Source organism: Sebastes umbrosus, chromosome 6, assembly GCF_015220745.1.
Source record: "Sebastes umbrosus isolate fSebUmb1 chromosome 6, fSebUmb1.pri, whole genome shotgun sequence".
NCBI classification, from domain to species: Eukaryota; Metazoa; Chordata; class Actinopteri; order Perciformes; family Sebastidae; genus Sebastes; species Sebastes umbrosus.
Window position 1 is genome coordinate 32,514,142 of NC_051274.1, and position 25,268 is coordinate 32,539,409.

At 40.0% G+C, this 25,268-nt stretch overlaps 3 protein-coding genes across 7 annotated transcripts; 2 read left to right on the plus strand and 1 right to left on the minus strand.

The window, feature by feature from the left end:
* The first annotated feature begins 9,643 nt into the window (after window positions 1-9,643).
* On the plus strand, window positions 9,644-16,167 carry ttll9 (tubulin tyrosine ligase-like family, member 9). 2 transcript variants are annotated; one of them, XM_037771988.1, is made up of 14 exons: window positions 9,644-9,797; window positions 11,351-11,397; window positions 12,123-12,215; window positions 12,310-12,421; window positions 12,521-12,706; window positions 12,841-12,909; window positions 12,997-13,087; window positions 13,789-13,829; window positions 13,922-14,009; window positions 14,270-14,328; window positions 14,434-14,630; window positions 15,071-15,184; window positions 15,504-15,628; window positions 15,826-16,167. In XM_037771988.1, exons 1-14 carry the CDS (start codon window positions 9,783-9,785, stop codon window positions 15,894-15,896), a joined length of 1,308 nt encoding a protein of 435 aa, XP_037627916.1. In that variant the 5' UTR covers window positions 9,644-9,782; the 3' UTR covers window positions 15,897-16,167. The 2 variants fall into 2 exon arrangements, with proteins under 2 accessions (XP_037627916.1, XP_037627917.1); XM_037771989.1 differs by lacking the exon at window positions 11,351-11,397 and having other exon boundaries at window positions 9,661-9,797.
* On the plus strand, window positions 15,826-24,036 carry ppp1r3da (protein phosphatase 1, regulatory subunit 3Da). Of its 3 annotated transcripts, none has more exons than XM_037771991.1 (2): window positions 15,826-15,935; window positions 22,724-24,036. In XM_037771991.1, the coding sequence occupies exon 2, from the start codon at window positions 22,752-22,754 to the stop codon at window positions 23,673-23,675; it is 924 nt and encodes a 307-aa protein (XP_037627919.1). In that variant the 5' UTR covers window positions 15,826-15,935; window positions 22,724-22,751; the 3' UTR covers window positions 23,676-24,036. The 3 variants fall into 3 exon arrangements, with proteins under 3 accessions (XP_037627919.1, XP_037627921.1, XP_037627918.1); XM_037771993.1 differs by lacking the exon at window positions 15,826-15,935 and adding an exon at window positions 21,075-21,199; XM_037771990.1 differs by lacking the exon at window positions 15,826-15,935 and adding an exon at window positions 21,092-21,302.
* fam217b (family with sequence similarity 217 member B) lies at window positions 16,205-20,800 on the minus strand. 2 transcript variants are annotated; one of them, XM_037771984.1, is made up of 5 exons: window positions 20,321-20,800; window positions 20,123-20,222; window positions 19,139-19,203; window positions 18,025-19,055; window positions 16,205-17,988 (listed from the first exon to the last, which is right to left on the minus strand). In XM_037771984.1, the coding sequence occupies exons 1-5, from the start codon at window positions 20,425-20,427 to the stop codon at window positions 17,585-17,587; spliced, it is 1,707 nt and encodes a 568-aa protein (XP_037627912.1). In that variant the 5' UTR covers window positions 20,428-20,800; the 3' UTR covers window positions 16,205-17,584. The 2 variants fall into 2 exon arrangements, with proteins under 2 accessions (XP_037627912.1, XP_037627911.1); XM_037771983.1 differs by having other exon boundaries at window positions 16,205-19,055.
* Window positions 24,037-25,268: the final 1,232 nt, after the last annotated feature.

Here is a 25,268-nt window from a genome sequence, read left to right on the forward strand (position 1 = left end):
TACTGTTTATAATCCCACTGATCTGAACAAACTCCCCTCCAGGCCATGTAGACACAGCGCTGCTGCCACACTTTGTTTTCCCTCTGCAGTCCGTCTGCAGTCCGTCTGCAGTATTACTTTGTCTGTTTTTAGGGAGCGCTAGCTGTGTCAAGTGTTGGAGTTTACATAAATATACTATATCTGCAGTCAGACAAATTGTAAACAATTACAGTTGATTTTACTTGTATGTTTGCTTTTAATAATTGTGCTCATTGTTTACATTACTGGCGAGATATACAGTATTATTTGTGTTTGAAATAGTATCATGGCTGTTGACTTTAAGTGTGATTGTCTAAAAGTTTTCTCAGTGGCTAATGACTATAATTAAATGTGTGTAGCTGGAGTCTCTGCCAATCTACATCTACATCTGCATTTTGAGGCATTTTGGTGGCCAGATAGGGGCACAGTGAATATACTGTACTTCTGTACTTGTAGTTGTATGATTGACTGCTTCTCTCCATCGTTACATAATGCACAAAAGGTCTGCAGTTGATTCTGGGCGTTGCCTTTCAATAACTGTCAACTAGAGAAGACTCAATATACCACAGAAGCTTTCCATCGTGAGGCTGAAAGCTCCCGATTCATCAAACGGCCAAAATATCAGACGTGTTGAAATCAGCTAATCGGTTCAGAAAGTAAGAAAGTACGAGCGAGTTCAGCAGTTGTGAATGACCTGTAGACCATGGAGGACCGACATAGTTTGGACATATTGGATGATAGAATTGGACCGCCTGTCCCTCAGATCAAGAACACTCTCCAGAGTGTAGGTTGAGGTATGCCAGAGACCTGGTTGCACTGTGCATGTACAGAGTTTTGAAACTAACTGTTATGGACAGATCAGATCAAATAGTTTCAGTATGATGTAAAATGGAAAGAAGAAAGATCAGGGGAAAAAATCATCTTATAATCCAAAACATACCATCCCATCTGTCAGACACGGAGGAGGAGGAGGAGGAGGAGGAGGAAGAGGAGCAGGAGCAGCGATCGCCTTCAACATGTCAACATGGGTTTTATAGGTCTGATTGTATAGAAGTCTGTGAGAAAATGAGCCAACTACTCACTTGATTTATTACCTCATAAACATTGTAGACATGAGTTTAGGGTCTCAATCACTAGTTTCAAGTCTTCTTCAATACAGCATGATGTTCATTTAGTAAATTATGGTCCCATTTAGAGTCAAATAGACCATAAAGCAGGGGATGCTTTTGGGCGTGGCTACCTTGTGATTACAGGTCACTACCACGGCGTTGTCCGGTCTGCAAGTTGTCCGTGTTTTCGTCTAACAACTTTAACCTTTTCACAGTGTGTTTTCAGTTCATGAAAGTTAATAGTCACATTTTGGTCTCCTAAAAATGTACTTATTCATAGGGCTGTCAAAGTTAACGCGAAGGAAGTTAAATAACGCTCCGAACTTGCACTAAATTATGACGAGGAAAAATTGGCATGGCCATTTTCAAAGGGGTCCCTTGACCTCTGACCTCCAGATATGTGAATGTAAATGGGTTCTATGGGTACCCACAAGTCTCCCCTTTACAGACATGCCCACTTTATGATAATCACATGCAGTTTTGGGGCAAGTCATAGTCAAGTCAGCACACTGACACACTGACAGCTGCTGTTGCCTGTTGGGCTGCAGTTTGCCATGTTATGATTTGAGCATATTTTCATAATGCAGTACCTGTGAGGGTTTCTGGACAACATTTGTCATTGTTTTGTGTTGTTAATTGATTCATTATGCAAAAGAAAGCATATTTGTCCACTCCCATGTTGATAGAGTATTAAATATTTAAAAGCTTCATGTTGGCTGAAGTTCAAGCCTGAGCATCACCAGAAAAGGAGTTTCAGTGTATGTGAGATGTAAACGTCAAGCAGTCAGTGAGGGATTTGCAACCAACTATAAAATGCCTATCAGATTTCGTAGAGGACCACGCCCGGCCCTGCACCTGCCACTGAAGCCACAACATGTTCAAAGGGGGCATTCACAGAGCCGTGACAGCTACGAGGGTGGCGATGAAATGTTCAATTGAACTCAATGTAATTGATCAAACCACTGTGAGTGTGCATGTGTAACACTCATAAACAGGCTGAAGTAAACATGGAAGCTACTGTAAACGGGAAAACGCCTTTGGGAATTTGAAGGAGATATTGTGTGCACATCGGAAAACTGACAAAAGGCCAGCAGATTTTTATGAGGGTGTAGCCTACCTCCAGCTCTCAGATCACTGTTATGAAAACAAACTTACCTCACTGAGCCTCCAACTCCAATTTCCTTTCACTTTGAGGAGCCTCCCGGGGCAATCGTTACTAGCAAATACACCAGACTGCCATAAAAGACCAGAGCAGAGGATCACAGAGGAAACCTGTAATATTCTGGTCTGACTTTACCATCTCTCCATTACACGTTGAAATAATGATCTAAAGATTAACCAATAGATGTAAATGTAATTATTTTAAATAAACATTCCTGCTGAGCTTAAGGCATACATTCTCACACACCAACACGTGAGAAACCGGTAAACACAAAACAAAGTGACATCAAACACATGCATACCTTCATGGGGAAGTTTGGGTCTTTTATTTATATGCTTTGGCGTGATGATCCGACGTCTCCCATACTGTTTACCTTCTCACTCTCTGGCTTATCTACAGTACATGTTCTGGATTTGTTCTTTGCTACTGAAGCTTAAACCTAAATCTGCCTGACTCACGATTGCCCTCTGGTTCCTTCCCAAATTCCCCCAAGACCAACGTTTTGTGCCATACCCCAGTTCTCTGGCACATTCCCCGAGCTGGGAAAAAAGAGAGAATTCCACATAAATGAAGACCATATTATGTTTTCTTTCCCCTGACCCCTTTCCCCTCTTCAGCTATGGAGACAGAGCGCTATCACAAAGTTGAGTGTGTGTGGTTTAGCGGTTACATGATGCTTGCATACTTTCAAGGTATCATTCTGTTTTGTTTTTTTTCTGTGAAGGATCATGTGAATGTGATGTTACAGTGTGAGTCCGTGTGATCATGGATGCTTATTTACACTAATTAGGCAGTAAAAGATTATAAATGTGCCCTACAAAATCTCCATGGATATATTACTTTGGCACAACTGATCAAGGGCAGTAAAACGCGGATATGAAACCTCATTTCATTAGATCACTCTCACTTTATTCTCATTGCATTATGCAACAGATTTAAAGCTGCAGTAGGCAGAATGTTTTTGGCATCATTGGGCAAAAATTCCATAATAACCTTTCAGCATATTGTAATTCAAGTGTTCTGAGAGACTTCTGCACCTCCTCATGGCTCTGTTTTCAGGCTTTAGAAAATCCATGACAGGAGACTTTGACCAATCACAGGTCATTTCAGAGAGAGAGAGAGCGTTCCTATTGGCTGTTCATTCAACGGAGGCAGCTGTCAATCACTCACAAACTCCGATCAAACGGTCAAACTAGGCAGCGCTGATCAAATATGAATCAATATTCTGTTACTGTAATGACTATTTCTGAAAACATTTGAGGAGAGAAATAGGCATTAACGTAACATAATATTGATTCATATTTGATCAGCGCTGCCTAGTTTGATCAGAGTTTGTGAGTGATTGACAGCTGCTCAGAGATGGCAGACTCCAGCTCCGCTCCGACAGCTTTAAAGCAGCAGCGGGTGGAAATGGAGCAAATATGATTAAAAGAAGTTATTTTTATAAAACAGTCGCTATATACTGACAGTAGTACATGACACAGGTAATCTGAAAAAATATAATGTTCCTCTGTGTCCTCCGGTGCTCCTAACGGCATCTGCAGGATTTCACAGACTGGAGAAAAACAACCAATCAGAGCCGAGCTGGAGCCTTGCCGTCTCTGAGCAGCTGTCAATCACTCACGAACTCCGATCAAACGGTCAAACTAGGCAGCGCTGATCAAATATGAATCAATATTCTGTTACTGTAATGCCTATTTCTCTCCTCAAATGTTTTCAGAAACATCTTGTCATGTACTGTTTAGCTGTAAAATGAGAAAGTTTGTGACGCGGCAGCCAAGCAGCGCCCACCAGCCGGAGCAAACTTTCTCATTTTACAGCTAAACAGTACACTAACAGATGTTTCTGAAAACAATTGAGGAGAGAAATAGGCATTACAGTAACAGAATATTGATTCATATTTGATCAGCTTCACGAGTTATTGACAGCTGCCTCCGTTGAATAAACAGCCAATAGGAACACTCTCTCTCCAAAGTCTTCCGTCACAGGCTAGATTTACCTGAAAACAGAGCCATGAGGAGGTGCAGTAGTCTAGTTTTCTCTCAGAACACTTGAATTACAATATGCTGAAAGATTATTATGGAATTTTTGGCCAAAAAAGTTCTGCCTACCATCGCTATAATGACATAAATTGTTAAACTCATCTTCGTTAACAAAGCCATTATAAACTGGACCCCACCAAGTTTTCCCAACAGGAAACTTCAAGTAATTATTCTACAGAATCTTTGTTTCTGTCCTTCTGTTTTTATCCCTCAAGAAGTAGGATAAATGGTTTCACACGATATGTCAGCATACAGTATGTAGATTACTGTATGTCCACTCTCTGCCTGACAACATCTGTAAGTGAGGTGTTGATTACAGGGCAGCAGCAAGGAAAACCATCACGATGGGTTTTTCGGCTTATTTGGGAGACACGCGGGAATGTAATACACCTCGGGAGGATTCCAGCTGCCACTCTGTCCTGTTTTTTCTTGGCCTCCTCATGTGCTTTATAAGAAAACATTTTCGGTGTGCAAAACCTGGGGGATTTGCAGAGTCATTACCCACGGGAGTGCTGCGGAGCTACCGAGGTAGGCAGCGTAGAAACAATAAGCAGGTGGCATTAATATCTCAGAGGCTGCAGATATGTAAGCCTGTTGAAATGAACACGAGGGACTGTGATGTAAAAATGGTTCTTCTCATCTGATGGGGGGGGAAAGGAAGTGGATTTCAACTGTGATGCAGATCCACTGATATGTTTTCAATATAGACAAAAGCCACGCTGCTCTTTAGGTCAGTCCTAACCTCCTAAAGACCAGGTTAGCCGTTAGGTCACACACAGACACGTCAATCATTTCCTGACACTTTGTCAGTTTCACAGCACGCGTGAAATATTCTTTGTAGTTAAGTATAGCGACAATTTGTCTTGTCACAGTGTCGGCTTCGACCTCAAACTACGCCACTTATCCACCCATCGTCCCTTTTAACCTTTCGCACTTTCACACTTTCACACTTCAAAGCTTTACCCTTAATCGCCTTTGCTTCCTTGACCTTAATCTGACATACCAGACGTGTTTCCTCTGCGTGTGGAGAGGGGGCTGGAACGGAATAGACTCGTGGGCAGAAACATCTCGGGCCGAGCTGAACTTTCCACCCAACAGGACGTCATTCCAACGTGAGGATTATCAGCAGATGGTTAACCAGAAACTGATAACTTGTTGTTGTTGTTATTATTATTATTGAGATGGATGCAAAAGCAACACTGTGGTGAAATCAGCAACGTTATCTAGATTTAAACTGACAATCTAAATTGGACAATCGAGTTGGAATTTAATTTCAGGTCCATAAAAAACACGAGCTACGTGTTTTGGAAGAGACCAACCCACAGGTCGATCCTCGAAAAACAACTTCCATTCCAAGATAGTGGTGTTGTTTTTTTTCATGTTTCATAAGGACATAAGCATTACGTGGTTAGCCAAAATGAAGAGCATAATAGGTACAGCTACTACTGATATAAATTCTATAAAAGAGATGACTGCCAAACCCGAAACCGTCGCACAGGCAAACGATATGCTCAAAATATGAGCTTGCGGAGAGGTTGACCCCTGATTGGCATCGATGATTGTTAGGGTTCGGCGGATGCTGGGTTTGGAGAGGCGTGGAGCGTAAAACATTCTCCATCTCTGTTGTCTACCATGAGACGTAAAGCCCTGAACTTTAAAATGGAATTTTTACGTAAATGGAAACTCCTGGAATTGGAAGCCGTGGCAATTTATGTAAGGAAAATGCAGTAATTTATTATATTATGTTTAAAGACAAGGACACTGTGTGGTTTGCTGCAAAATTTGAAATATCTGAATAACCGTGAGCGGCTGAGAAATGAAAGATTTTGGCTCAGATGCTCGTAGCCTTTCAACACAGGTCTGAAGTTTCTCTGCATCTCCAAGCTCAGATTTTATTGGGTTTGTCACATTATTTTGTCTCTGAGTTGAAGTGGATTTGGGCAAATATATTATGATCACTTCTCTATATCTATTTAGATAGTTGGTCAGTTATCAATCAATCCCCCACATGCCAAAGTTTGATATTTTGATTCAATTGCTACAATTACATTCCTCTTTATTCCAACCAGCCGTCATCAGATATGACATCTACAGCTGATCTGCAGGAGATGGAAATATTTATTCACACTTAAATAATAATAAATGAACACACGCATGTACATGTTCTCTGCAGAAAATGATCAGTGATGAAAGGAAAGATGCCAGAACACGCTTTTCTTTTCTGAGGCTCGTCCAGGCAGATGATGTTCATGAAGTTTGAAAGAAAGTGATGCCATGTTATAGCCAGCTGTTTTGGGATATGAATTATATTCACACTGCCACATCTTCACTCGATTTTCTTGTCTGTTCTTCGTCTTTGCAGTCGTTAGAAGTAACACCAAAAATCCTTTATGACAGTAAACTCAGTTCTTCTAACCATATGTTTTGTAACAGCTGTAATTTAAATGAAATGACTAATATAAGGTAATTGATTCTATAGCTGATGTTTGAGACTTGGTTTTGTCTCAGCTAGTGGAGCAATCCTGTTACACAATGCTGAGAGGCTTCAGTAGCCAAACCATACATCCATTTAGCTCTCGCCTGTTCTGATTATTTATGTCAAACGTATGGTTGATTGTTTGTTTAGTGGTGGATGGCTGTGAGAGAAGAAAAGGCACAGCAACACTATAGGAGGCGTTAATCTACCCATTTATTTAGCTTTGCACAGGAATCTGACTCAGGTTTAAGCTCCTTTTACAAAACTGACAATAAGGGGTTTAAAGTAATAAATGTTTTTGTTTTTGTTTTTTTAACTGTGTATATATATTAAGCTGTTATTATGCTTCAGAAGTAGGGAAGAATCCCATATCCTGTACCCCAGCCCACCATGGTTTTTACCACCAAAGGATCAATGAGACATGTCATTTGTTCACGCTGAAATGTGACAGGCTCCTGCCACTAAGAAACATAAACAAATGAGATGCAATCTATCAACCCAACCCATTAGCTGGTATGTGAGGGGGTGAGTGTGCAGGGCAGTGTGTTTTCTCAAAGTCCCATAGAGGGTCTCTCTTAACCTTCAGGGGTCAAAGGTTAAGTGTGACCCAGGTCTCTTTCCACTCCAGACTGTTGTCTTTCATAATCTTCCTTTCATGGTATATCACTGGGCAATTTATCCTTCGGCCATGTTTTGTTATCTTAACTCATATAGAAAAGTTCAATGTTTGCAACATGAATGCATAAATGTTGATGTTCTCTCTTTATATTCTTTTATCCGTGGATCACATTTCGCTTACAGTATTAAAAAAAATAGTCTGAGGGACAAATACAAAACAATTTTTCCTATTTGATACGTTTGATTATGTTAGAATATCACATACTGTAAGCCAGTGGGAATAAAGCATTTAAAGAGTATTAACAGATAAACACCTAGTTAGACAAATCCAATACGGATGGAGTTGGTAATCAACTTCATCTATGCATGCATTCACAAAATTAAAACAAGTTTGGCAAATAAGCCTATTTAGCAATCCATTCATAAATGTAAAACAAACTAATTGATAGGTTAACATAGATAATACATACTGTATAATTAAATATGAAGATTAATTGCTATGATTAAGCATGGAATATCTAATGCAGAAAAATAATCTTACACCAATTTATGAGAACACAATTAATCAACATGCTACTACAGTAAGAGAGGCACAATTCTGCTCAGTTAGATGAGGTTTTGGCGCCACTAAGTGGTGATTTTATAGTACAGTTGAGGGTGTATGATAGGTGTAATGTTTTTGCTGTGTTTTAAGATGTAATACCTTTATAAGGCCATAACTATTATAACTCTGTTAGACTTTTGAATAAAATGTCAACATTATTTGTAAATCATACTAACCAAACCCACATCAGAAATTGACATGCATTTCACTTTTTTTTCTAAAATTTAAATATCTGTGATACATCTTCTTTTTTTTTAAATAACAATTATTATTATTTTTTTTTTAAATTAAAAAATAAACTTAATTTAATACTGTGAACATTAAACTATCCTGACAATTTAGGTGAACTTTAAGGGGGTTTAATTTTGGATTTAATGTGTTTTTTTTGCTGTGTTTTAAGCTGTAATACATGTATAAGGCCAGCAGCTTTATTAATACTGTTAACTTGATACTGAACTCAAACTATTGAGAATTGTAATAATAAGACTAACTGCTTTAACTGAAACTATGATAACTCTGTTAGACCTTTGAATAAAATGTCAACATTATTTATAAATCATACTAACCAAACCCACGTCAGAAATTGACTAAAATTGATATATATTGATAATTCTTTTGAATATTTTCAAAATATTTTCAAAATAAAATCATAAATAATAATGACTGCAAACTTAACTTCTGCTCTTGACAGTTGTGTTTCTTTTAGTTTTTTTTATTTCAAGAATGAGCTTCATTTAATACTGTGAATATTAAATTAGTCTGACAATTTAGGTAATATTTAAGGGGGTTTAATTTGGGATTTAATGTGATTTAGTGTTCTGAGAATTGTAATAATATCTGATGGATTAAGACTAACTGCTTTAACTGAAACTATGATAATTCTAACTCTATGACAACTCATTTTGAATAAAATGGCAACATTATTTATAAATCATACTGACCAAACCCACATCAGAAATTGACATGCATGTCACATTTTTTCTAAAATTGATATGTTGATATTTCTATGATATATCTTTCTAATTTTTTTATTTATTCATTTTTTTAGAATAAGCTTAATTTAATACTGTGAATATTAAGCTTATCTGACAATTTTGTTCATTTTTAAGGGGGGATCATTTTGGCTTTAAATACAATTCTGCTTTAACTGAAACTATGATAACTCTGTTAGACTTTTGAATTAAATGACAATTTTTATAAATCACACTGACCAAACCCACATCAGAAATTGACTAAAATTGATATATCTGTGATAAATATTTTTTAAATAATAATTTAATAAATGTATAGATTTTATTGGTATAGAATATTATTTATTTATTTATTATTTTTTTATTTCTGTAATTCATTTGAATATTTTAAAATTCTTTTGAAAATAAAAAATAAAATCAGAAATAATCATGATTGCAGACTTCTGCTCTTGACAGTTTTTTATTTTTTATTTTTCTCAGGAATAAGCTTAATTTAATACTATAAATATTAAACTATCCTGACAACCTTTAGGTAATCGTTAAGGGGGTTTCATTTTGGATTTAATGTGTCTGAGATAACATTTACATTCTACGGAAAGCACACTGGGACATCCCTCCTTTGTCATTCGGTGATGTTGTTACCATGACAACGGTGGTTACCATGACCACGGTTGTCAACACCGCTCTAGCTAGCATCACTGCTAACTAGATGATAACTTATTACTGACGCATATCTTTAGTTAACTCTCCTAGTTTTAACATATCTCAGAGCGTGTGCCTCGATGTCAAAGTATAAGGTAAATAGAAAGCAGCGTGTGTACATTCTGTAGTCTTGTAAGCGTTTTACTGACAAAATAGATGTAATAATATAACCGTTAGCAAAGTGTCAACTGGCATCACTGCGTTGCTACCCACACGTTAATGATGAGGAGTACATGGTTGTAGTACATGGTTGTAGTACATGGTTGTAGTACATGGTTGTCATACGTTACCTGTTTGGAATAATTAGTAACTAATTAGTTAACATCAGCCTGGTTTGCTAATTACTAACGTTATAGCTAGTTAACCCAGAGGAGTTGCTAGTTGATGTGTAGATTACAGCTGTAAAGTGTAAAATGTGATGTTGTTGTCTGTTGGATGCTGCTGTTTGACCGGCACATTTCGCTTACAGTATTAAAAAGAAAATAGTCTGAGGGACAAATACAAAACAATTTTTCCTATTTTATACATTTGATTATGTCAGAATATCACATACTGTAGGCCAGTGGGAATAAAGCATTTACAGAGTATTAACAGATAAACACCTAGTTAGACAAATCCACTACGGATGGAGTTGGTAATCAACTTTATCTATGCATTCACAAAATTAAAACAAGTTTGGCAAATAAGCCTATTTAGCAATCCATTCATTGATAGGTTAACATAGATAATACATACTGTATAATGAAATATGAAGATTAATTGGTATGATTAAGCATGAAGCCAAACCATACATCCATTTAGCTCTCGCCTGTTCTGATTATTTATGTCAAACGTATGGTTGATTGTTTGTTTAGTGGTGGATGGCTGTGAGAGAAGAAAAGGCACAGCAACACTATAGGAGGCGTTAATCTACCCATTTATTTAGCTTTGCACAGGAATCTGACTCAGGTTTAAGCTCCTTTTACAGAACTGACAATAAGGGGTTTAAAGTAATAAATGTAAATGTTTTAGTTTTTTTAACTGTGTATATATATTAAGCTGTTATTATGCTTCAGAAGTAGGGAAGAATCCCATATCCTGTACCCCAGCCCACCATGGTTTTTACCACCAAAGGATCAATGAGACATGTCATTTGTTCACGCTGAAATATGACAGGCTCCTGCCACTAAGAAACATAAACAAATGAGATGCAATCGATCAACCAAAATCTATTTAGCAATCCATTCATAAATGTAAAACAAACTAATTGATAGGTTAACATAGATAATACATACTGTATAATGAAATATGTAGATTACTCAAATTCAAACTTTTGAGAGTTGTAATAATATCTGATGGATTAAGACTAACTGCTTTAACTGAAACTACGATAACTCTGTTAGACTTTTGAATAAAATGTCACCATTATTTATAAATCATACTAACCAAACCCACATCAGAAATTAGTAGAATTAGCGAGCTAGTTAACCCAAATGAGTTGCTAGTTGATGTGTAGTTTACAGCTGTAAAGTGTAAAATGTGATGTTGGATGCTGCTGTTTGACCCTGTCTTTGCTAGGTCTCACTTGTAAAAGATGTTTTAATCTCAATGTGACTTCTTAGTTATTAAATAAAGGCTAAATCTTGGTTTGCTTTCTTCACTATTACAGACTTCTGGATGCAAAGGTTCATATGACTCTAACAAAAGTGAGGAGCGGTGAGTCTTTAGTTGGTTGCAGATGGACAGCTATTAAGATAAGATAAGATAAGATAAGATATTACTTTATTAGTCCCGCAGTGGGGAAATGTGCAGTGTAGAGCAGCAAAGGGGATAGTCCAAAAAACAAGATGCATCAGCTAACACAGTAAAAAAAGAGCTAAACAAAGTGTAACAAAATATGAACCATTTAAATAGAAGGAAGTATAAAAATAGGAGCAGTATATACAGTATTGACAATAAACAGACTATTAACACAATTGCACAAGTGGAAAATTATATTGCACAGTGAGAATGAAATGAAATTATTATTGTCAGTTTTTGGTGTGTAAGTGGTTTACTGGGAGCAGTGCTGGTTGTGAAGTCTGACAGCTGCAGGAAGGAAGGACCTGTGATAGCGCTCCTTCACACACTTTGAGTGGAGCAGCCTGTCGCTGAAGGAGCTCTCCAGTGCTGAGATGGTGTACTGCATGGGGTGGGAGTCATTCTCCATCATGGATGACAGCTTAGCCATCATCCTCCTCTCTCCCACCACCTCCACTGGGTCCAGGGGGCATCCCAGGACAGAGCTGGCCTTCCTGATCACTCTGCCGAGTCTCTTCCTGTCCGCAGCCGAGATGCTGCTGCCCCAGCAGACCACTCCTTCAAAAATGTCTGATGCCACTACAGTGTCAAAAAAGCTAGTACTGGTAACAGTGACTTAAGTTACACTACTGTCTTCTCAGGGAGGGAAGAAGCTGTGTTCGTTACAAATGTGGCCTCTTCAACACCATACAGGATGTCCTGCGCCAAAGACCAGGTTGGGTTGAAGTGAAAGAGTGAGTATCGTGCTTGTCTGTTCATCATCGTATCGGCTGTATCTCTGTCATATTTGTGGCTTGAATCTGGTATCTACTGTTTTTTTTCTCACAGTGAAGGAGAGTGGGACTTCATCTGGTGTGACGTGGGCTGGCTCAGGGAGAATTTTGATCATTCATATATGGAGGAACATGTGAGGATAAACCACTTTCGTAACCATTATGAGGTGAGGGCAGCAACACTCTATAAACTGGAGATTTCAACAGTGATAAGCATGTATCATTCATATCATCATGCAGTATTTTTTCTGTGTTTTATGTTACAGCTGACTCGCAAAAACCTCATGGTGAAAAACCTCAAGAGATACCGGAAAAATCTTGAAAGGGATATTGGCCGCATGGAGGCATCCAAATGTGATTTCTTCCCCTGCACCTTTGCACTGCCCAGCGAATACCATCTCTTTGTCGAGGAATTCAAAAGAAGCCCTGGGAGCACCTGGATCATGAAGCCGGTGAGATAAAGTGGACCATAGATGTTATCCATTGCAATAAAAATAAATTTAATTCAGTATTTGGATGACATCTAGAGTTAAAATTAAGTTAGCACCACATAGCATTTTAAATCATGAAAAATATGTTTATTTAGGTAGCAAAATCTCAAGGGAAAGGCATTTTCCTGTTCAGGAAGCTGAAAGACATCATGGATTGGAAGAAGGTAATGTGAATTTATTTCATCTACGAAATTAAATGATGCAAAACAGACATTCTACATACACACCCACATGATATTGTGTTTACGCAGGATGGCACCCGCTCAGAGGAACAGAAGGATGCAGCTCAAGTGGAAAGCTACGTGGCTCAGCGCTACATAGAGAACCCCTACCTAATTAATGGTAATCAGAATCGCTTTATTCGCCAAATGTACAATGTACACTTAGTGATGCAAATCAAGAACGATAAAAGGTTAAATAAAAAATGTAAAGAAAGATAAATACAAGAAGTATATGCAGTTAAGAATGATAAAATGCTCCGTTATGCTGCAATAAACTATATTAACTGGCCTACAATAATATCAGCACTACAATACTTACAGTTACAGCTACTTTGTATATATGTCTTAACAGATTTACATTTTTACATTTCAACTGCACAATTTGTATGTATGTATATATATATAACTACATATATTTACATTAAAACTGCACCTTTGTTTATTCCTTTGTACATATTTACTCCTGTTTTTATTTATTACTTGTATATAGAGCCAATACAACTCAGCAATGTGCAATATGTTACTGTTGTTATAGGTCAAGCAAATACATATTTTCTATACATAATATATCTTTTTTTTTACTCTTCTTTATTTGTACAACTGTTTAATAGATGTGTATGCAACGTCAGGTGTTACGTCGCTGTGTATAGGAATTCTATTCTATTCTACTAAAAATGTTATTGTAAATCCGATTCAATGAATAATCAATGTGCTAACAAATAATTAGAAACTAAAAATGGACAAATTGTGAACAGGAGGATTAGTTAGCAAATAGAATTAGATTTATATCCCTGCTTACTTTTTATGCTTTTTGTCCTGCAGGCAGGAAGTTTGATCTGAGGGTCTACGTGCTGGTCACATCAGTACGTACTGAACCTTGTATATCACAACGTTTTATACAAAATGTACTCTTTTACGGCATGTGTGAATCGGTGTGTGTGCATGTGTGTTTCAGTACGTTCCCTTGAAGGCCTGGCTGTACCGAGACGGCTTCGGCCGCTTCTCGAGCACCCGCTTCTCCCTCAGCAGTATTGATGACAAGTGTATCCTTTTTTTCACCGCCGTAACATTTTTATCTCCATTCATTTTGAATGCTGATACACTGATGGGATGTTCTGAGTCATCCCTTAACAAGTTGAGATTTTGTCTAATGAAATATTCAAGCAAAGTCAGTTTTAAATAGCCCGGCTTGACCCAATTTCTGAGGCTGTTGCTCCTAATTACGTCGCTTTCATCCACATCCCCGTGGAAGACGTGATCACGTCATTAAAGTTCCCAGATTCTACTTAGTGCCTCTCTTCAGACATGCATCTCACCAATGTGGCTGTTCAGAAAACAGCGCCAGACTACGATCCTGAAAAGGTGTGTAATTCAAGAATAGGTGAAAGATCGTGTTGCTGTGTAGTTTTTCTGAAATTTCTCCACTTTAACCAGTTCTATCTCCTCTTTATTCTAATCTCTAAATAGGGATGCAAGTGGCAGATGCAACAGCTTCGAAGATACCTGACTGCAAAACACGGCAGAGAGACTGTAGAATCCCTGTTTAAAGAGATGGATAACATCTTCGTCCGCAGTCTGCAGAGTGTACAAAAGGTCATTATAAATGACAAACACTGCTTTGAGCTCTACGGGTACGACATCCTACTGGATCAGAACCTCAAACCGTAAGTGCTCACGCGGTCACACACTGTAAACATGGTAACACAGTGCATCATATCACCTACACGTATCCAATTGCAAACATGACACTAAGGAGCACAGACAAGCGCATGTACTGACAAGCAAAAGTGGCACACTTGCCTTCCTGGATACTGGAAACAAACAAAGCAGTAAATCTTTGGCTCCATAAACAACCACGTATATAAACCTGCACAGCATATCAGAAAAATTGACAGGTATGCAATAATCCTGCTGTAAATAATGAAACACACATAACAATGACAGTGCCTCTCCCAATGCCAGTATTGTAGCCTTTGTTGACTTGACCTACCTAACACTCTCTATAGGGCTGTGGATGTGGATGTGCTCATGGATTGGCCTAATGCCTGCTCAAAAAGCCAAGGGAATATTTGGGGAATGTCATCACCCTTCCGTGTTTTTACAGGTGGTTAATTGAGGTGAACGCCTCTCCGTCACACACACCCAGCAGTCAAGAGGATTACGAGATGAAGTGCAGGCTGCTGGAAGACACTCTGAATGTTGTTGATATGGAGGGAAGGTAAAGACCTTTCTGATCTTGTGTTTGCCTTTTTGTCATCAGGGAACAAGATGTGAGGGCTCTCTCTGTCCCTTCACTCATTATAGACATCACATTCTTTATTTATATTCACCAATCTGTACACATTTGGAATTACAATCTTGCATTACGGTATACTTGAATGTTAAGAACATGGGTGGAAAGACGCACTTTAACAGATTGTGTCATTGCAACAATAAACTACAGGGTGAATGCTGTATATAAACAGACATAAGATGAGTTCCTTTCCTGCCATCCTGGTTCTGCATTCTTATTGACAGTTTTTTTTTTTTCTCGTTAGGCTGAGTGGCAAAGAGAAAAGGGTGGGTGGCTATGATCTCATGTGGAACGATGGGCCCGTCTATAGAGAGGACGTCAACCTGGAAACATTTGGCAGCTCGTGTTTCACCGCCAACACACACTTAGGTAACCTGACTGTGCTGCTAATGCAAACTTTTTGAAGTCTCCATTTTTGGAGATTAATAAAAAAAAATTGCAAGGCTTTCTGATAAATGTGCAAAAGCACATGCAATTAAGACCCTGGTGTTTGATCATGTGGAAAAAGCCTTTTTGTGCTATTATTATATTAGAATGCAAATATATACGCCTGCTCTTTGTTGCAGGGTGTGTGAACGACAGAGAGAAGCAGCTTCGCCATCTTCTAAAACCATTTCCAGGCCAGAAGAGGATGTAACACACTCATCATTTTTATGTCCCACCACTATTGCGTTTGGTATGTGTCTGGGGGGAAGAAAGGCTCTGGTGAACACGTATAACTGGAAAAAACATTAGCAATATTTCATACAAACTGAGCTCTCTGTGATAATCCGATCATGTTCCAAGCACCTAGGTTGAAATTGGAATATGCAAATGAATGAAAACTACATCACGACAATCTACGACAAACCTTGTAATACTTTCAGTTGCAGAGTTTAAGGCTGGTTAAAGCAAAGTTGTGAACTGTGCATCGTCTCTTTGTGTGTTCCAAAGAATCAATATCTCTTGAGTGCAAAACATTTATTTCTATGCCTTACAAATACTTGCATTCAACATTGAGAAAATACATACCACAATCTTTCTGCGTGCGTGTCAACATAATGTACACATTTATAATAACATCGCCCCTCCTGGCCTCTCGTCTATGGCTTTGATACTTTACATGAATATTAAGTAAAGAGGTGCAATCTGAATACATATCACATTATTTACATTGATGTGGTGTTCCCATGAATCAAGTGCTGCATGGCAAATCACAACAAACGGATAAGACACTCTAATGTAAACACAGTGTTCTACAGACTTCAAGTATGCAGTGTGATATTATGGAAGTGATGATGTATAACATTACCATGTTACAGCATGACAGCTATGATGTGTTGAACTCCCATTGATGGTACAGCACGGTAGACATTAAGTTACATTCAGCTCTTTTTTCTTTTTGGTGCATGACGATGTAAACGTAATAGTGACGATGATGGATACAAGTCAACCACGACACTTTTCATAAATATAACTATGGTATAGAAAAATTTGGAAAAATATGCATTTACATTCGTAGCAAACATTACACGGTCTTCAATGATAGAAAGAGCTCAGCTCTTTGCAAAATACAGTATATTTATCATAGACTACAATTCAAGCTGTTCAAACATGAAAAGCCCTTGGAACCAAAAGTTTGAAACCATTGCACAATTTATGTCTGAAACAAAAAAAAACACATCACTGCAGCACGCCACCACTCAGTGCACCTCCTTTTCCAGCCAAAGATGCTTTAACTGATTACGTGTCTTAAAACATGAGGCACCAAAGAAAAGATAAAAATGCAACATCAAGTAAAGTAAGAGCATTGAAAACAAATACATTCAAACATCACAGACTCCACTTAGTAACGGCTGTGGTCGTATGTGAAAATGTAATGATCTGTTTGAAACGTCACTATGGATTACTTACGCTGAAAGCAGTCCAATGGCAGAGTAGATGCTTATTTTATTTTGACATTTGTAGTATACTGAGAGATGATGATGATGTGCAGTGCAGCAGAATTCACATAAAAGCTCATAAGCTCATAATGAGCTGCCTGTCAAAGCACAGTCTAACGTCGTGACTGTATACTTACTGTACATTTTGAATGAAATACAGAGTGTATAATCCTGTTCTATTTAATGCTTGGAAATCATTGCTGTTTTTATCTCTATTCTAGCTGCTCAACCTCTTGTTAGTTTTGACCTTTAGAAGGCTGTACACCACTGACCGATTTAGACTGCTGTACAACAGTTACGACATGTTAGTATTACACAGATTACACAGAAAGCAAGCATAGGTTCGAGCTCCTGTACCGAGTTAACCACTGAGTAAAGCACTATACTGTAGGTTTATAGGGGTTTACTTTGCAACAAAGTGCACGTTTTTTGTTTTGCCATTCTGCTTACTACTAAGCGGAGCTTTGGAGAGAGACTGCGGCTCTTTAGCAGCTCTTTTCATGGCAGTTTTCGAGGCCTGACTTACCGCCTCTGTCCTCTGCCAGTCCTTCTCTGCTCGCTTGGAGGTCATGACCTCTCTCTTACTTGCAACAAAAGCCCGATTCTCTGCACTGGCTGTTTTACTGCCACACGGCTCTTTCTTAATATCGGTCTCGGAGTTGGCTCTGACGCGGCTTTTCCTCACCTGACCTCTGCCGTTTGAGTTAGCTCCAGATTCCTGGGGTTGCTTACGTGCGTTGCCGGCGGCCTGCATGTGCCTGATGTGACTCCTTCCAGCTGAGGGGCTAACTGGGGTCTGGGCTCCTCCTCCGCTTTGTCCTCCTCCTTGTCCTCCGCCTTGTCCTCCGCCTTGTCCTCCACCTTGTCCTCCTGGGCTCCTACCTTCTGTTGAGGTTGCTCGGGTCTCACTGCTGCTCCTCTTCGCCGGCGCTCCAGGTCTGGCTCTGCGCTCCAGCAGTGGGCTTAGCCTCGAGTGACGCTGGTAGGCATAGGCCGAGCAGCTTCCGTTGCACAACGGGTAGCGAATGTGACAGTGAGGGCACACTGGAAAGCGGGAGTGCTGTTGCTGGGCTGAAGCAGGCGATGGGGGGTTGTTGACGGGTGTAAATGGGAAGGCTCGCTGGCTCTGCCGCAGCCCTTTAGGGGAGTTGAGTCGGGACGGCGGAGCCGTGTGAGGCCTGGGTGGGTGAGCGGTGGTGGCAGAGGGGAAACCCTGTGGCTTCGTGCGGCTCCCAGGTGGACGGCTGCTCTCCGCTTGCACCGTTTGGATCTGGAGCCACTCCAGCTGCAGCAGCCTCTCCAGGTACTTCTCCAAGTTGCCTACAGGCTTGGGCCGGGGGGCGCCACGGCCCTCCGTGTGAAGAAACACCGCCAGCTGTCTCAGGCTCCAGCTGTTGAAGGGAGGAGGCAGAAAGTCTGGGTAACTGTAGCTGGGTTTCTCGCCCTCGTCGTCATCACCCACAACCCCGTGGGGTCCCGGGAAGTCCGGGGGGAAATCATTAGTGTTGATGACCTCGGCCCGGAGGTTGAGGTGAGGAGGAGTGCAGGGCGTGCAGGGAGAGGGCAGCACAGGCAGCCTCTCGGAGTCCGACAGATCACTGGCGCTGTCGGTGTCTTCATCCTTCTGGTAGTGGCGCTGTAGTAACTCTGGGGTGGGGGCTGGGGAGTGGGTCAGAGGATGTGCTGGCATGTGTCGTAGCCCTGATATTGGGGAGAGCGGCAGGGAGAGGGCTCGCCGGTTTTTCCCCATCCCGCCACGATTTGGTTGTAGCTCGTTGCCGCACGGTGACATCCGTTGATTTTCACGTTGCTCCTCTTTCCTGTGCACAGATAAATGTTTGCGGACTTGAGGTCTCAAATCTCCTTCCTCAGGGCTGTAAAGAGACGGGCAAAGCTGTTAGGGATTTACTGTACTTGAAGCAAAGCAGTCAGTGAGAATACACCTCACCACACATACCTGGAGAGTTTGCTCGTATTGCGCGTAGTGCCGGATTTGACCCTGCCACCTTTTGACTGTGCACCCTGTAAAACAATCATGGAAATGGTTTTAAATCAAAGTTTTAGTCATGATTTTGTTGTCACATCCAGAGTAAAAAAATATATTGTGGACCAAGTTCAAGAGATGTAACTTCTGTTACTTCTCTTGAATGCAACTTGAATACTATATATACTAATATTTCAGTTTAGTACAGCAGATAAACATTTAAGAAGAATGTTTTTCTTTCTCACTCTGTGATCTGAGATAAAAACATTAGTGTGTGATTGTTGGACCACCGTCTCTGTTCCCTTCACCGTGTAGATGATTCAGAAGCCATATGATCCATTTAACCCCATTAGTGTTGTGATTGGATGTTACCATTTCAGAGTTACACAGATTAAAAGAAATCTGTCTTCTGTCTTGACTTTATGCTTCTGTCTTGACTTTATGAAGTATGCTGCATCTTATCCTGTAAAACAGGGCTGCCCAAAGTGGGGCCCGCGGGCCAAAGTTGGCCCGCCATCAGGTTTGATTTGGCCCGCAAGATGTTAGCAAATTTGTTTTTTTTTTGGGCATGGCATGCCCACTTTATGATAATCACGTGCAGTTTTGGGGAAAACATGCAGTTTTTGGAATGCAGTCTACATGTGTTATATTTGCCTATTCTAAAAATGGTGTATTTTAATATTTCTGCATACTGGGGTCCCTAAACAGTCTTGGAAATGCATAAATGAGCCCAATTTGTATTCAGCAGGTGGGTTTTAAGGGGCTTACTATGTAAAACATATTCAATTAAGGGAACTTGGGATCATAGTACCATTTTGCATCTTAACAATACAATACAATACAATACAATAGGTGTTTAATTTTGGCCCGTGGCCCTCCATTGAGTTCTAGTTTTGGCCCTCCAAGGGACTCTTGCTGTAAAAGGACAATAACATTTTCTCTCTTTAATCCACTCACCTTCTGCACTGTTGTCACTGTGTCCTTCTCCTGACCTGGTCCTGGCAGGCCATTTTTCATCTGGCCCACTGCTTTCTTCATCTTGTTACCTTTCTTTGAGCTGTGGAGATATGATAGTAGGTTTGTCAGGCTTGCCTCTAACCCATGTCTGAGATGAAAACATAACAAGTTTAATGCAAAAATAAAAATGAGGCCCACCTGGTTACTGACCCAGTGTTTTCAGCATATTTCACCCGGATCTTCTCTTTGGAGACGACGCGCTTCAGTATGGTGGATGCTGTGCGCTCCTGCATGATGGGCCCCATGTTGCAGGTCTCCAGAGGGGATGTTGTCGAGTCCAGCACAAATCAAACGACACGCTAGCTAAAGAACCCAACCCACATCTCGGATCATGCACTCTATTCTCAGAATGAGGCTAAAAACACCCATTTTCTCAAAAGTGCTGCAATGCATCATATGCGCAGATGTCGACCAGTCGCTGCAGGTTAAAAACTCGTCCTTCTGTTTTCTGCAGTCTCCTCTCTGTTCAGTCACAATCCAGAGGTTATTATTTTATCTTTTTGTTACTGAATTGTTGACAGCAGACGTGTCTCTTTCCCGTCTGTCATCCTGCTCGCCATTAAAAATGCAAAAAACAGCGCATATAGGCTCTGTCGTCCCAGTCAGAGAGGTTTGTTTACCTGCTGCTGACTGGCTCACCGCTTGTGTCGAAGTGAGCATCCCGCGGTGCATCATGGGACTTGTAGTAAAGTCATACTAGTTGCTCTTTCAAACGAAACACGCAAGCTCTCTTTCATATTACTCACTATGGATACATAACTCATAAGACAAGTGGCGAAAAAGCCAACAGTGTGTTTTGAGGAAATATGTTAAAAAATATGCGCACAAACGTGACTGTTAATGTTAAATTACTCAGTTTCCCAGGCAACAGCTGTGATGCTCTGCTCCGTTTGAAGCTTCCTGTTAACTGCGCGCATATTAGCTGATCTCCATCGATGGCACACTACTACTACTACTACTACTAAACATGTCTGTGTGTTTGAGAGTTATGGAGCTGGTTACCAGCTACACATCTGGGTACGTGAGCTCTTTAACGCACGTTACTACTTTACATGGAGGATCTAGCTTCAGGCTGCACCCTGCAGCTCAGATGTGACTAACTGCTTCATGTCTTTATATGGTGAGCTGATGTCAACGTCTAATTTTATTGATGCATATTAAAGTCTAAAGTAATGCTACAAGTGTAGAGAGAGAGAGAGAAATAGGCTGTATGCTTTTACGCACGTACTCCTCCAGAGTACACGCCCACTTTCTGTCCTGTTGTTTTGCATTGTTCTTGTCAAATTTGCAGCACAACTTCATACATTTTTAGGTAACTTATATTACAACTGGGTCATTATGCTTTAGATAAGATAAGATAAGATAAGATAAGATGAACCTTTATTAATCCCTGGAGGGAAATTCAGGTGTCAGAGCAACAACATCAGCAAACAGAGTGAAACACAGGAGAGGTAAAGGTATACAAAAATGATAAAAATCAATAATAGAGATATAAAAGATACAGAGTGAATGGGTGAACATAGTGTGTACAGTCCGTCAATAAATACATGTAGTATGTGCAATAAATAAATGTAATATGTGCATGTTTAAAGGTAGATAGTGCATGTAGATAATGCATGTTTAAAGGCAGATAGTGCATGTTTAAAGGTAGATAGTGCATGTAGATAATGCATGTTTAAAGGCAGATAGTGCATGTTTAAAGGTAGATAGTGCATGTAGATAATGCATGTTTAAAGGTAGATAGTGCATGTTAAAAGGTAGATAGTGCATGTTTAAAGGTAGATAGTGCACGTTAAAAGGTAGATTGTGCATGTTAAAGGCAGATAGTGCGTGTTTAAAGGCAGATAGTGAGTGTTTAAAGTTCTTAAAGTCCTCCTAGTTCTCATATGGGGGTCAGCCTTGGTTGTGGAGCCTGATGGCTAACAGCATGAAGGACTGACCCAGGCGTTTTGTGTTGTGCCATGGGTCATTATGGTGAGGTGATGTCAACGTCTAATTTTATTGATCCATATTAAAGGCAGTTTGAGTAACAAGTGTAGAGAGAGAGAGAGGAAGAGGCTGTATGCTTTTACGCATGTACTCCTCCAGAGTACACGCCCACTTTCTGTCCTGTTGTTTTGCATTGTTCTTGTCAAATTTGCAGCACAACTTCATACATTTTTAGGTAACTAATATTACAACTGGGTCATTATGCTTTAGATAAGAGCATGTTTTGGAGATGAATGTGACATAATGCTGATAAATTATGCTCCATTCATTCATTCTCACTGTGCAATATCATTTTCCACTTGTGCAATTTTGTTAATAGTCTGTTTATTGTCAATACTGTATATACTGCTCCTATTTTTATACTTCCTTCTATTTAAATGGTTCATATTTTGTTTCACTTTGTTTAGCTCTTTTTTTTACTGTGTTAGCTGATGCATCTTGTTTTTTGCACTATCCGCTTTGCTGCTGTACACTGCACATTTCCCCACTGCGGGACTAATAAAGGAATATCTTATCTTATCTTATCTTATCTCTTCACAACTTTGTTCATAGGTGAGCAGGACACCAGATCTCACAGAGCATGGATAAAGGGTGGTTTATTGGACATGAGAGGATTCCCCCTTCAGAGGAGGAGGAGGAGGCGCCCAGCTCTGGCAGCAGCGTCTCAAGGCGCTGCATGACCATCAACCTGACTGAAATGCTTCGAGCAGACACACCCAGTGCAGCAAAGAAGCCGGTTCCAATCCGGCCCCCGAGCCCCAGAGTCTCTGTGCCGAGAGGACCAGAGCTCCACCGCAGTCTCTCCTGTGAACCCACGCCCAAACCCATCATCCGGCAACGGTCACGCTCTCTACCTCCCGCCACAGAGAAGAAGAAGCATTGCAGACACGTTGGCGTACGGTTTGTTGACTCGTTGGGGCTCGACCTGGAAGACATCAAGCTGTTCAAATCTGGAGAGGATCCATTTGTGCCTCATCACGTCGCCTTCAGATTGCTGATGGGTGCAGAGTTGGCAGATGGAAGGCATCTGGAGATATCCTTGCCATACATGAAGCCAGTTTTCGCCCAACAACCTGGCGACCAGCACGGATTCCTGCATCGCCTCCATGAGCAGAAAGTGTGTCTGGAAAGAGTGTTGTGTTGTGAACTGGGTGTCATCGGAATCGCCCAGGTCCTCAATTTGGGCTTTGAGAAAGAAGTCATAGCTCGCTATTCATTCACAGAGTGGAGGAGCTGCACAGAAACTAAGGCCTCTTGGGTGTCCACCATCACCAAGACCTTGGAAGGAAGAGAGGGCCAACTCAGTTGTGATACATTTCGTTTCCACCTGCCTGTTCCTCCGTTCCTGCAGCCAGGAGCAGTGTTACAGTTTGCCATTCAATACAAAGTCAGTGGGGCTGAATACTGGGACAACAACGATGGAGAGAATTATAAGTTAGTTTGCCATAACTACAAGCTCACTGTGCCCAAAGAATGCGAAGATAGCATGGTGCACTTCATTTAGGATGCTGACGAAAGGTAGAAGAAATCTATTTAGAACACTTTATGACTGTTGTCAGCAAGACCTACTGTATTAACAACTGCATTGTGACATAATGTTCATTTTGTTAAACTAACAGAGGATTTCTGTGAATCAGGTTAGATTCAAGATAAACTGTCAACTCTAATGCACTTCTCCCTGACGCAAATTTTAGTGCCACTGTTTTTGTTTTCTTTTTAAAAATTGCACTCTATTATTTGATTTTCCTGGCTATTTGGGAAAAATGCACTTTAATGTGGCACATCAAATGGAAGTGACATCCACTGAGCATTACATACTGTACACATTCAGTGAAATTGAAATGAATGCACGTCAGTCCACTGTTTTCTGTGGAGCCATTTTGCTCTCTATTCAGAGTTTATTTTTGAGTCAAATGTTGTCAAACCAAATGCCATAACCATGCAATAGATACAATTTTAATGAATCAGAAATGAATGCATATTTTGTTTAACAATAAAGCACAATTCCACACAATGTTCAGCTTGTATTATTATTATTATTATTTGTTGTAATGTGATTTATTTATTAGTAGGGCTGTCAAAGTTAACGCGATAATAATGTGTTCACCCAAATTCGTTTTAACGCCACTAATTCCTTTAACGCATTAACGCAATCGATCTTCCGGAGGTTGTAGCGGCTCAGTTTTGAAGCTAGAGTGATACTGGCATCATATGAAACTAGAAAACCTAATGAATCCATTGGTACCAACAATGTCATACTAGCTAAATAACGCTCAAAACTTGTGTTAAAGTTTTGCGAGTAAAAGCTGTCATGGACATTTTCAAAGGGGTCCCTTGACCTCTGACCTCCAGATATGTGAATGAAAATGGGTTCAGTGGGTACCAACGAGTCTCCCCTTTACAGACATGACTCCACTTTATGATAATCACATGCAGTTTTGAGGCAAGTCATAGTCAAGTCAGCACACTATTATCACAACTAAACAAGGTGTTAACTGAACAAACTGACAGGACACAATGACACATGAGGGCACATAAATAAGGGCTTGGCCAAACCAAATATCCAAGATGGACACTAACTATAATGTTTACTACCCTGTGTGGCTGTGACCATCACAGACATGTTTCACCTTTCCCAGAAAGATCGATGAATGAATCCTTCTTTGAGAAATTTCCGTTTTTCCGTTTTTGCACATCAGTTCATTAAGTTTTTACCTGTTTAAGATCCTCCCATCAAGCAGGCGCTTTAGATCAATCCGCACACGCACAAACAGACTTAAAAACAGCTTTTTTCCAACTGCCATAAACCTCCTGAACTCTGACGTCTCCTCTGTCTGAGTTGAACACGTGCAATGTAAATGTGCAATAACATGATGGTCACTTTTGTGTCACTTTTGCGATGTAAATACTGTAAATCTACTGTTATGGATATGTGCAATAACATACTGATCACTCTGTGCAATAATTATATGATGCTGTGCAATAATTATATAATTATCTGACGGACACTTTGTGCAATAATCTGGCAAAACTCATCTCATCAATATACATATTGTATTTTTATATTTTTTATATCTCTTTTTTTATTGTATTATCT